Genomic DNA, 13,784 nt, shown 5'->3' on the forward strand with positions numbered 1-13,784 from the left:
AACACAGCAAAGCCTGAGAGCACTTTCCCCCTGCGGCGGCTTATATAGCCCCGCCGAGCCTCTGGCTCTGCCCACATCTCGGCTCCCATTGGGCTGCCTCCTGAGACGGGCCCCACTCCTCTCTCTTCTCACTGGGCCAGACCCCCAAAGTAATCCGCCCCTCACTCCCTTACTGGGCAGCCGCTTATGAAATATCTCCGCCAGAGGTGCTCATTGGGCAGTTTGTAATAGGGAGAGGGAAGAGGCCGTACACCTCTGGACCAAGGTGTCTCCTCTGGGACCTGAGTCTTTACCTCGCCTAGTCCCTGAGTGTAGCTTTAAAGGTCAGTCAAAGGGATGAACGGCCGTTTGCTTTCCCTCCCATCCCCGATGTCCATGTGTCTCTCCTGCCCACACACATACTTCAGTATTTAGTTTTGAGTTTGCCCCGCAATATGCGCCCTGGAAATCTTTTTGTGGATTCAGTTGAATGACCTGGGGGGTTTTGTTTGTTTTTAAAGCCTCGAGTTTTCTTTCTTTCTTTTTCTTTTTTTAAATCCCGTAAGGGTCAGTTTTCTGGAAACACATGGGGTACATTCGGAATTACCCGCATCTTACTGAAAAGTCTATTCATATGATTATTTTGCCTATCTTTAGAGTTTTCAAGTTAGTTCACTCAGAATTTGCGTCCCACACCCATCTCACAGTCCTGATTCAGCTGTTATCCAGAGCACATCTGTCTGCAATTTCTGTCCCTTCTGGTTCACCAATTATCCCTTTTCTCTGCTTGAGGGCAGACTAATGAGGGAGTGAAGTGTCATTCAGCTTCATCAAGGGATTGGATAAAGTACTTCCACCCTTTAATAATGATTGCCTTTAATATTTTTCCAGCCTGTAACTGAAGAAGTTGCAGTTTCTTATCCCATTTCCATCCCACTGTCCCCAGGGATGGGTCATGTACTTCTCAAAGACGAATAGTGATTGACTATGGGATGGTGGTAGTGGTGTATAGGATGCCCTAATGTGTACACAGTTTACAGAGTCAGGTTTAGAAGGCTAAATTCCATTCTCTCAGGGCAAAGTTCTAGTTGTGAAGTCCTTTAGCCCATACTAATATTCTAGATGGGCTGGGGCTGGGGTTGGAGCACAATTGGAAAGATCCAAAATTGGTGTCTCATTTGTTTCATTTGATTTCAGATCAGCTGCTCTTTGACCAAGGTACAAATTCTATTTGTGTATTCAAAGACACCAGTATATAGCACCAGAACAATGTTCCCATTTGCCTATGAAATATTTGTGGGTGAATATCTCCCTCAAGCACTTCCAAGGAGGTGAAGGACCCAGATTCAATGTCAGGCAATATGTATATCAGGAAAAAATACCCAACTTTTTTTTTTTAATTTTTTTTTTTTGGGGGTGAGGCAATTGGGGTTAAGTGCTTACCCAGGATCACACAGCTAGTAACTGTCAAGTGTTTGAAGCTGGATTGGCAGGATTTGAACTCAGGTCCTCCTGAATCCAGGGCCAGTGCTCTATCTACTGCACCGCCTAGCTGCCCCAAATCCCCAACTTTTCAAAGGTAACTAGCTACACTTCTGTATATGACCACTTTAATATGTCACTGATCACAAAAATATGGCAAGAGATCACAAGTGACTCATTGCAAATGAACATTTTGAAAGTGCTTTAAATATAGGATGAAGTGCTTTAGAAATGTTTGGTATTGGGGCAGCTAGGTGGTACAGTGGATAGAGCACTGGCCCTGGAGTCAGGAGGACCTGAGTTAAAATCCTGCCAATCCAGCCTCAAACACTTGACAGTTACTAGCTGTGTGACCCTGGGCAAGTCACTTAACCCCAATTGCCTCACTAAAAAAAAAAAAAGAAAAAAAAAAGAAATGTTTGGTATTATTACCTTTGGTGAGGCAATTGGGGTTAAGTGACTTGCCCAGGGTCACACAGCTAGTAAGTGTCAAGTGTCTGAGGCCGGATTTGAACTCAGGTACTCCTGACTCCAGGGCGGGTGCTCTATCCACTGCACCACCTAGTTGCCCCCATTGTTCGGTATTATTAAACCATCATGGCTGCCACTAGATAAAAAAATAATGTGCTCGTGGCAGGAGGGGTAGCACTTGTGGCAAAATAAACCACTTTGATACCATTTGGTGTGGAGGAGTGGGAGGCCCCTCTTTATTTAGATAGTAAAGTTAGTAACATTGATAACATTGAACACGACATCCCTTCCCTTCCCCTCTTCCCCCCCCCCCTTTTATTTTGGGCAGAACAATGGGGGTTAAGTGACTTGCCCAGGGTCGAGCACAGCTAGTAAATGTCAAGTGTCTGAGGCTGGATATGAACTCAGGTACTCCTGAATCCCGGGCCTGCGCTTTAACCACTTCGCCATCTAGCTGCCCCCCCTTCCCCTCTTCCACAGCATTCAGTTGTCTTGCCAAATATATTTTCATACCCTAACAACCTTGTTGTTCTTTAGTCACTTTTCTTTGTGACCCCTCTTGGGATTTTCTTGGCAAAGATACTGGAGTGGTTTGCCATTTCCTTCCCCAACAATCTTTTTGGAACACTGACATTTTGTTTCATTCTGGAATATTCTCTACCAACTTCCATAGCACTCTGCACCTCACGTATACACTATTTTGTTTTGATTCCTAGTAAGTTGGGTATGTGTCAAAACCTCCTAGTAGCTCTTACGTTCCATAATGGCAGAATCCATGTCTTAAATCAAATTTCTTCAATACTGTATCCTCCACCAGTGGTGTTTAATTCAGAGAAACAAAGACCACTAAATTGTATATAATGAATAGTGACTTAGATACTGTTAATATGTGGTTTTCTAGGTTGTTGTATTTTTATTTTATTAAATATTTCCCAATCATATTTTAATCTGATTCAGGCCTCACTAGGGAGCTGTGGGTCTGACACCTGTGCTCCACAAAAAGTAGGGCCTTTAAGAAGTGTTTGTTAAATTTGATCACATCTTACAACTTTTAAAGAGTATCTTACAACTTCTTAAAAAGAGTATCTTGGATTTCTTCCTTTCTTTATTCACATTGTCTTATCCCATTTCCAAATGTAGTGTTTTAGAAGTTCAACCTCTTCTCTTATTTGGTCTCACACTTAGCTGTGTGACCCTGGGCAAGTCACTTAATCTCTGTGTGCCTCAATTCCCCAGAGAAAGAAATGGCAAACCACTCCAGTATCTTTGCCAAGAAAACCCCTTGATAGTATGGTCCACAGGGTCACAAAGAATTGGACATGACTATAGACTGAACAACCAATTAGGACATACCTGTTCAGAATTTTTTTTTTTTGGTGAAGCAATTGGGGTTAAGTGACTTGCCCAGGGTCACACAGCTAGTGTTAAGTGTCTGAGGCCGCATTTGAACTCAGGTCCTCCTGACTCCAGGGCCGGTGCTCTATCCAGTGTGCCACCTAGCTGCCCCCTATTCAGAATTTAAATTGGTTTGAGGAGTTCCCTTGTATATACCAACTTTTCAAGCAGACCAAAAGCTCCAGAGCCCTCTGAGAAAGGAGTTGGAGCCTTTGTTTACTTCTTCCATACCTTTCCCTTTAGCACAACAAAATGATATTCTAGTTGAGTGAGAGTGGGGTGAATAGAGATGGAAAGGCTCTGGGAGAACAAGATTATCTTGTTCACCAAGAGGTTGAGTTGAGATAAAACATTAAGACTTCCAGGCCGCTCTGAGGGCATTTCTGAGTTTGTGTCAGAGAGGTATCTCTTGAGCCTCTGGCCCTCAGCCCTCATTCATGACTGTTAAACTCCCATCTCTAGGTATTTCATCCACTTACTTCCACAATAGCCAAAGCAAGCCCAGGCTCAGCAGTTATTACCTTTACCTTCTCTCCTCCCAGCACCTAGTCACTATTGTGGTCTTAGTAACATACTTGGCACCATCATACATTTCAGCTGGCCTGCTTTCTGGTGTAGTGTGACAAAAGCACCCAAAATAGGTTTTCTAGCCCTTCTTTCTAGATCAGATATGGTTAGCATATATTGACCCAAAGAACTGAACATTTTGTGCACAGTGACTTTTAAATGAGCCTCATTTTAATGGATATGCCAGAAAATAGAGCCTTTTAAAAGTGATATAACTTCAAAATGGATGATTTTGATTATATTAAGCTAAAAATTTTCTGTACAAACAGAAGCAATGCATCCAAAATTAGAAGGGAGGCAGAAAGCTGGGAAACAATTTTTGAGGCCAGTACTTCTGATAAAGGCCTCATCTCTAAAATATATAGGGAACTAAATCAAATTTATAAGAATCCAAGTCATTCCCCAATTGAGAAATGGTCAAAGGATATGAACAGGCAGTTTTCTGATGAAGAATCCGAAGCTATCTATTCCCATATGAAAAAATGCTCTAAATCTCTAATGATTAGAGAGATGCAAATTAAAACAACTCTGAGGTACCACCTGACACCTATCAGATTGGCTAAAATGACAAAAAAAGAAGATAATAAATGTTGGAGAAGCTGTGGGAAAATTGGAACACTAATTCATTGATGGTGGAGCTGTGAACTGAACCAACCATTCTGGAGAGCAATTTGGAATTATGCCCAAAGGGCGATAAAGCTGTGCATACCCTTTGACCCAGCAATACCACTTTTGGGTCTTTTTCCCAAAGAGATCATGGAAGGGGGAAAGGGACCCACATGTACAAAAATATTTATAGCTGCTCTTTACGTGGTGGCAAGGAATTGGAAGTTGAGGGGGTGCCCATCAATTGGGGAATGGCTGGACAAGTTGTGGTATATGAATACAATGGAATACTATTGTGCTGTAAGAAATGATGAGCAGGAGGAGTTCAGAGAAACCTGGAGGGTCTTACATGAGCTGATGATGAGTGAGATGAGCAGAACCAGAAGAACATTGTACACAGTATCATCAACATTGAGTGTTGACCTACTGTGATGGACTATATTCTTCTCACCAATGCAATGGTACAGAAGAGTTCCAGGGAACTCATGATAGAAGAGGATCTCCAAATCCAAGAAAAAAAAAAAAGAACTGTGGAGTATAGATGCTGATTGAACCATACTATTTCTTTTGTTTTGGGTGCTATTGTTTTTTTTTCTATTTTGAGGTTTTGCATTACTGCTCTGATTTTTTCTCTTATAACAGGATTAATACAGAAATAGGATTAATGTTATTATGTGTATATATATGTGTGTGTGTATATATATATGTATATGTATATGTATATGTATATGTATATAGATATATAGATATAACCTATATCAGATTACCTGCTGTCTAGGGGAGGGGAGAGGGAGGAGAGGGAGAAAAATCTGAAATTGTAAAGCTTGTATAAACAAAAGTTGAGAACTATCTTTACATGTAACGGAAAAAATAAAATACCTTATATGTAAAAATAAATAAATAAATAAAATAAGCAAGAAAAAAAAGTGATATAACTTGTGTGTGTGTGTGTGTGTGAGAGAGAGAGAATTAGGGTTAAGTGACTTGCCCAAGGTCACACAGTCAAGTGTCTGAGCCCACATTTGAACTCAGGTCCTCCTGACTCCAGGGCCGGTGCACTATCCACTGTGCCACCTAGCTGCCCCAAAAGTGATATAACTTTGAAACCCAACAGAAAATTGGTTTCTTTCGAAGATGACAATTAAGGAATATTATTTGGAAACGTCGGTATGTCCCATTCTGCTCCTCAATAAATCTGTAACTAACTGAAATGAAATACTGTCTAACTGAAGATGAGTGAAGAACTGAGTACAGAGGACAGAAGCTGGCCCTCGTGGACTACTGAAGCATACGTTGTAATACTGTAACCCAAGTGCCCTTGTTCAGAGAGCATGGCGCCAACATGAAATATGCTCAGCTTTGATTGTTTTGTGGAGAGGCAACTCTCTAGTCACGGAGGACCCATGACAAGGCCAAATGCTTTCCCAGGAGCAACCTGTGACCTGGACCACAGGAGAAAGCACAAGTTGCCCTTTCAGACCCTAGTGGAAGCGGCCCATTCGTTCATTCGTAAACATTTACTCAGCACATACTGGAAGGTACTGTGTAAAGCTACCAAAAAATATTTTCTTTAATCAAGATTGGGCACCGGGGGCAGCTAGGTGGTGCAGTGGATAAAGCACCAGCCCTGGATTCAGGAGGACCTGAATTCAAATCTGGCCTCAGATACTTGACACTTACTAGCTATGTGACCCTGGGCAAGTCACTTAACCCTCATTGCCCTGCAAAAAAACAAAAAACAAAAAAAAGATTGGGCACCAAGAAGACAAAGTTGAATGGGGGCTACCCAGTGACTTAAGCAGCTGATGAGCCAGAGGAGCCAGGAAAACTCAAGATGGGCCCTAAGCGGTCTGATCCACACATTCTCTCCAAGCATACACATGAGCTCTTTTAACCACTGTTCAGATTTTTTTTTTATTATTGTCAGTAAATCTGAAAAGATGACGTAGTAAATGTCTTGTAATTTTGGCTTCTGAGGCAAAAACTGCCTGTCTGGGTTTGGCTGGTAGTAGAGGGGGCAGACACATTTCCAGACACACCTACTTGGCTTTGCTTCTCTGGCCCAAGTGTCTTTGTAGGAATAAAAAATCCTCAGTAGTGTTTCTAGCAACTATATAGCAACACATTTAACTTCTTGGAGGTTCAGAAAATTTAGGAACTGTCCAATTCTTCCAAAAGGAGCACTTCAGGGGTGTGGGGGGAGTTGGTTAAAGGTTTATACACAATGTTTTTACCTCAATGGGGAAGCCCACCATACAGGAAGGTTAAAGGGGTTGGGGAAGAGGTGTAAAGAATGGAACAGAGCACCAAACCAAGGGGTGTGAGGCACTGAATCACTCAAGATGGTGTCTGCATTTCGAATGATCTGTGCTTCTCCACCTCAACTCCCAGCCCCCTGAGTTGTCCCAGGAGGCTGCTTTAAACCTTAATTTATACATCATTTGAGAGAAGGTACCATGGGCCATTTCAGTGGAGATGACAGTAAATGGAAACCACGGAAGAGAGTAAAACAAGTACTATGCCGACTCATTCATATTTAATGCCCTCTTGTATCAGCACCAAACCAGAAGGACTAAGGGTTTTCCTACCAGTCAGAAAACATGAATTCACTTGAATAGGAATACATATAAGTGGACAGAAAGTTTGCATTCTGGAATTTGTTAGGATGGTGAGTATTAAAGATAAGGAAAATTCCCATCTCACCAAGAATTCTTGCCTGCATCATGTCCATTAGGTTCAATAACTGTGCTGATGATGCTTTCTTTAGACATAATTCTTCCCATGAAGAAGGGACCCAGACAGTCATCTGTTTGGACATGAGCCAAGCCTGTAAACTTTACATGCAAGTTAGCAGTGGTTCCTCCACCCTGATACTCAAAGGAGAATCTTCTTCTGGTGAATTACTTTTTTTTGTGGTGGTTGCAAGAAGGTGCTAAAAACGTAACTCTCTACTCATATATTGTAAGTAGACCATTGATGAGAAGCCACATGAGAATTTCAAATGCTAAAAGGGGCAAACAAAGTCAGAACAATAAAAATCTGACTATCAGTCCAGAGCAGGAAACAAAAAGTAGCACCTGGATAAAAGACACAGACACACAGCCAGGCCAGTGGATGAATTCTGAGAGGTACCTGGCTTCCCACATCACTCAAACCAGAGAGGGGAAGAGGAGGAAGTGTTGCAGTACAGGGAGAACTATGTGAGACATGTGCACTTGAGGTTTCAAGGAAGCAAGTTAGGGTAAATACCCTTTGTATGTTCAAGTAGACATTGTGGTACTCACCACTTTACATTAGTATAGAGAAGAAAGCAGCAGAACAGTTAGATCAGGTTAGAATGCCTGCTGTTTGGGGAAGATGCTTCCACCATGGGAAGGAAGCTGCTATGGAAGGTCCCTTAGTCACTCATGGGAAACCCTCTCCAAAGCCACATAGAAACTGTTTTTGTCATCCAGGCAGTGCCAGCCGATGGGTCCAATCTCACAATCTGCGCAGACCAGAAATTTGACGTTCCCCACATCTTTGGTGAAGCCCACATTCTCAAAGGTGAACATGTCATCCACCAGCCAGTGTTCTTGAAGGAAGTCACCCTCTGGGTTGCTGCCATCAGCCAGAGCTGGCTTCTTCCTCATGGAGGGAAGGAACAGCTGCCATGCAAGAAAACAAAGTCACATGGGATCACACAACACCATGTTTCTTGATCACACTCATGTAATGACAAATTTTAAAAGGGGAACATGGTGTATGCCTTGAGATGGGATTTTAGAACGATTCATGTACTACTTTCTGATGCTACTCTGATATCTCTGAGGTTCTAGTTATTGCTGGTATCTTTGCCTATGCAGCAGTACAGAGGATCCTGGCTCTCTTATTCCCTGAGAAGACAACATTATATGAAGCACTCCTAGGATTCAGAGGCAGCCCCAGGATTCAGGACTCCATGCCCAAGATCGCTGGAATTCTACCTTTCCAACTTCCAGGATTCTCCATCAGCAGTCCAGAAAACCAAAGGGCTTTTGCAGCCAAAGAACCACTTTAATTTTCCACTGTTGCCAAGTTATTTCAACACTTGACCAATCCTACATGGCTTCCAATGCTACCAGAGTAGGTTTCTATTCTGTCTCATCCTTATAGCTGCTCTCATCACATTTTCCTGTAGACTTTAGTGATTCTCTTTTGTAAAATTATGGAATTATGATCTCTAAGGTCCCTTCGAAATCTAAATTCTAGTATCTTTATGACCTTCAACCAGTCTTGAAACAGGACAATAGCTTCAGTGTATTGACATGGCATTGGGCATGACCAAAGAACTCAGGTGGGAGCCCTTATATGGTAAGTGATCTGACAGATATGAGGGATAGGAAGAACAGGTAGGCAAGTTCTCACCAAAGTATAATCATGAAGTGTGCAATAGATGCTGATGAGGACTTTCTTAGTTTGCATTCAGGAATACCTGTGTGGGGAACTGGAACCATACTGGTGGTCACTTCAAGAGTTCTTTAGGGGAGAATCACAATCCCTAACCCTCCCCCTGCCTTCAGGTACTTACCTTTTGTTTAAATAGATGTCTGTCATCCTAATACACAGACATCTATTTGCTAAATCACCTATGACTTCTCTGATGACACTACAAAGTTAGAAGCCATTTTATGTCTACAAGTATCAATTTCCCTGAAAATATTTTCAATATTTCAGTCTTGTCAAGGGCATGGATTGAGATCATGTTATAACAATATTCAGGGGGACAGTCTACATGACTTCAAGCATTCCCAGAGAATTTAACTTTTGCAAGGAGCTATGATAGCCACAGATTAACCCATGATGTAAGCGTGCATTAATAATATTTCCATTAAGTGGAGATCAAGCAAATTATGTGCTTGGCATTACTCATTAATTGTTAGCACAACAAAAAAATATCAACTATGTTCTTATTTATGGACCAATATGCTAAAACCTCCTCTTGATTTACTAGTATTATGTCTTATTACTTATTAGTTATATTTATTCAACAACACTTACTAAATTTGCTGAGTGTCTACTCTGTAAGGTCCACTTTTACTGAACATTCTCATTTAAATTTGTTTCCTGGGGGGCAGCTAGGTGGCCCAGTAGATAGAGCACCAGCCCTGGATTCAGGAGTACCTGAGTTCAAATACAGCCTCAGACACTTAACACTTACTAGCTGTGTGACCCTGGGCAAGTCACTTAACCCCAATTGCCTCACACACAAAACAAAAAACAAACAAACAAAAAAATTTGTTTCCTGGCTGGTTAGGACTATCATACATGGCACTGACAGAGGAATATTCCAAACTAGCCAAAGAATTCCCTCAATTGCAGGCCAGGGAAATATTTTTTAGTTGGAATTTTTTTGTGTGGGGGGCAATGAGGGTTAAGTGACTTGCCCAGGGTCACACAGCTAGTAAGTGTTGTGTCTGAGGCCGGATTTGAACTCAGGTCCTCCTGAATCCACTATCCACTATCCATGCTCTATCCACTGCGCCACCTAGCTGCCCATCCCTTTAAAGTTCAAATGACACCTTCCCCAAAATGGTCTCTTCCTAATTCCTGAGATCATTAAAGTCCATCTCCACATTATTGTGCATTTATTTTGCATGCATCAGGTATTTACTTATCTGTGAACAGGGTACAGATCTCCCCTCCCCAAATAAAAACTTTTGTTTCCCTTATTTTTGAGAAAAGATGGGCTTTAAAAAACAATATTGGGGTAGCTAGGTGGCGCAGTGGATAGAGCACCAGCCCTGGAGTCAGGAGTACCTGAGTTCAAATACAGCCTCAGACACTTAACACTTACTAGCTGTGTGACCCTGGGCAAGTCACTTAACCCCAATGGCCTCACTAAAAAGAAACAAACAAAAAAACAATACTGAAACACCTGTGACTTTTCCAGACATGGAATAGATCACAGGATCTAGAAAACACCCAGATTAAGTTACTTTTGTTAATTTAAGAACATTATATCTCATGCATAACTGTTGTTCAGTTGTTTTCAGTCATTTCTGACTTTTTTTTTTTAAGTGAAGCAACTGGGGTTGAGTGACTTGCCCAGGGTCACACAGCTAGTAAGTGTTAAGTGTCTGAGGCTGGATTTGAACTCAGCTACTCCTGACTCCAAGGCCAGTGCTCTATCCACTGCGCCATCTAGCTGCCCAAGTCTGACTCTTCATAAGGCTATCTGGGGTTTTCTTGGCAGAGATACTAGAGTGGTTTGCCATTTTCTTCTCTAGCTGATTTTACAAATGAGGAAACTGAGGCAAACAGGGTGAAGTGACTTGCCCAGGGTCACCCAGCTATTAAGTGTCTGATACTGGATTGGAACTTAGGAAGGCAAGTCTTCCTGACTCCAGGCCTGGCACTCTATTCCCTGAGCCACTAGCCACCCTTATATGCAGAATGAGGTTTGCCCATAAAATGAAGGTTGTAGAGACTCAACTAGACTGAGTCATGAAACCTAGGTAAAGGCCATCTCAGCCACCAACCAAGTGTGGCCCTGGGTTTCCTCATGAAGGAGTTGCCAGGCAGGAGCTTCTGCTTGATATTAAATTTTAAACTATCGCTTATTTATAGTAATCAGACATCTGCTCACTGAATGGACTTAATAGGCTTTTAATTTGTTCAATAAGTGAGCTAAACTGACAAGCTCTAAGTTTTCAGAAGCCGGATTTTTTGCTCGTGAGTGCCTGAGAAACCTTTACTGGTGGAGGACAACAAAGTCCGGCTCTGGCCAGAGGCTGGGAAGCCCTGCTCTGAATGAGGATGTGTACACAAGGACGAGCAAGAGTCCCTTCTCTGCCCCTCCCCGCCCTCCAAGGTGTCCGCAGGCGGCCTAAAAAGCTGACCTCGGAGCGCTACACTATCCGATCACCCCCACCCCCACCCCCCCTCACCCCCGCAGCCTCCTCTGAAGCTGCACATCAAAACCTTAATTACTTTGGGGGCGTCAAGGCCCAGCAGCGACAGCATGAGAAGGGACACTAAAATGTCATTCCTTACACTAGTAATGCCCAAACTCTGGGGGTTATGTGGGCGGGAGGGGGGTGGTGTATCTTCAGAAAGTTCTTTCCCTCAGTTTCCCAAGCCCTCTCGTCTGTCCTCCGCCCCAGGCCGAGGTCCCCAGACTTGGGGGCTTGGGCTACGATAATGAGCTGTGTCTATGAACTGTGCTTTTTTGCCCACCCGAGAGAGGTGACAACCTGGGTCCAGGGTGTCCGACGGCGAGGCCTCGGGGCCTTGCCTGGCGGGTCTCCCCAGTAGGCCCAGGTACGCGGCCCGTCCGTCCCTGAGCTCAGGGCCTCGGGCACTAGGAAAGGACCTGTCCACACCAAGACTTCAAAGGCTCCCGGGCCCCACCCTCGCCAGAATAGCTTCCGCACGTGGTTAAAAGGGTCATGGGTGTAGGCGTCAGGGCCAAGTCTCAGCTATGCGTACAGACCAAGACCCCTCAAAAGAACGGGGCTCCAAAGGGAAGGCCAGAACCCGGACGCAGGCGCACAACGCCTCTGCCGGAGAGCTGCACGGGGGCGGGGAAACTCGGAGGGGCGGAGCTTGGGAAGGAAGGGTCTAGTGCAAGAGGGGCGAGGCCAGGGGTAGGAAGAAATCTCGCGTGGCCGGGGGCGGGGCTCGGGACCGACCGAGGGAGAGCTCACCGTCGCGAGGGGCGGAGCTGTGGGTCGGGAGGGCGAGGTCTCCAGACCCAGCAGCCCCATCCTCTATGCGAGGAAGTTGGACTCCTTGCCTAATACCTGTCTGCGTGAGAAGAGAGCGGCCCCGGGCTGCAGCACCCGGGATCCACAGCGCTGACAAAGCACGGCTTTCCTGTTCCGGCCCTCGGCTGACACTAGCTCGTTCATCGGCTCCTCCGGCTCCATCGCGCCGCCGCCGCCGCTGGCGCCGCCACTACTTCCCTGAGCCTCCTCCACTGCGCAGCCGCAGACTGGCTCACAGCGTGGGAGCCTTCTTCCACTCCTCCTTTCTTCAGTGCGCAGCCGCTTCCTCTCGGGTCTCCACAGTCACTCCATCACTGCGCAGGCGTCTTCGGTTACTTTTGGGCCCGCCACGCAAACGCTGTCCTCCTCCATTACCTATGTTGAGTGGTCTGCTGTGTCGTAGTGGCTTTGTGACAGGGACGCTGAACTCCTGGGAATGGGCGTCAAACTCTCTCCTGCCACCACTGCCAATTCACCGGGACGTCAACGCCAGCCTCCTCCATCCTGAGCAGGGTTAGGCTAGATGGAGGCTTACGAAATAACCTTACTGCCTGACATCACGCTGCCAGCCCCCTTGTACGCAATGAGCTGTTTACTGGGGTGGGTTGGGGGCAGGGGCCTCGAAACATTTCTCGCGAAGAGGCCCCGCCCCTTTCTCAGCTCCACCCCCCCCCTAGCTGGCTTATGGACACCCGGCTTTGCTAGAAAATGCGGACCATCCATTTTTGCAGGCCATACCCACCCTTTCTCTTAAAGCACTAGGACTTGGGTCCGGGGCCGGGGAGACAGGTTTTCACCCCACATCATTTTTACTAACATTTTTGAGCATAAAATCACAGATTTAGATCTACAAACGATCTCTCCATTTTACATTCAGGGAAGTGAGCCTATTGAGGTGGTGATTTTACACAGACAAGCGCTAAGGTTGAAACTACGGAAGTCGTAGATCATTGTTTTAATGTCTCTGTTCTTTGGCCATTCATCTTCACTTCTGTTACTTCCATGAGGTTGGGAGGGATTTTAAACTTGTGACGTGTCAGACGTCACTGAGAGGTTGTGACTTGCCCAAGGTCATACAGCTAGTTGGTCAAGCAGGACTCTACATTTCCTTACTCAGGGACTGCCTCACTCTAGCAGCATATCTACTATGCCAAGTTGCCGCCTACGTAATTCTGGAAACAGTTTTAAACTCTGGATCAGGAGACCCTAGTTAAGACTATCAAGGGGTTGGTAGCCTTTCTCAATGATGCCTTCCCTTCCTAATTCCTTAAATTCCTTGTAGAAGAGACTTGGCACGATTTAGAAATGACTGGAATACTGAAAGGTTAGGGCCTGATAAGGAAAATCTCATTTAGGAAAATTCATCATAAAATACCACCATATACCTGTGTAGTGTTTCCCATATGCATCACAGCCCATTTCATCTTCAAAGCAAACCTCCATATTATAGCAAAACAAATAGGCTTCAGTTTGAACGATCTGACCAGTCAGCAAATTGTTTTTTGTTTTTTTTGGTGAGGCAATTGGTGTTAAGTGACTTGCCCAGGGTCACACAGC

General features: G+C 44.5%; 1 protein-coding gene across 1 annotated transcript; it reads right to left on the reverse strand.

The window, feature by feature from the left end:
• Nucleotides 1-6,388: 6,388 nt before the first annotated feature.
• On the reverse strand, nucleotides 6,389-12,819 carry RABIF (RAB interacting factor). The gene is made up of 2 exons (XM_043963866.1): nucleotides 12,264-12,819; nucleotides 6,389-8,147 (listed from the first exon to the last, which is right to left on the reverse strand). Exons 1-2 carry the CDS (start codon nucleotides 12,387-12,389, stop codon nucleotides 7,902-7,904), a joined length of 372 nt encoding a protein of 123 aa, XP_043819801.1. The 5' UTR covers nucleotides 12,390-12,819; the 3' UTR covers nucleotides 6,389-7,901.
• Between the last annotated feature and the right edge of the window lie 965 nt (nucleotides 12,820-13,784).

The sequence above is a fragment of the Dromiciops gliroides genome, chromosome 4, assembly GCF_019393635.1.
Source record: "Dromiciops gliroides isolate mDroGli1 chromosome 4, mDroGli1.pri, whole genome shotgun sequence".
Lineage (NCBI taxonomy): Eukaryota > Metazoa > Chordata > Mammalia > Microbiotheria > Microbiotheriidae > Dromiciops > Dromiciops gliroides.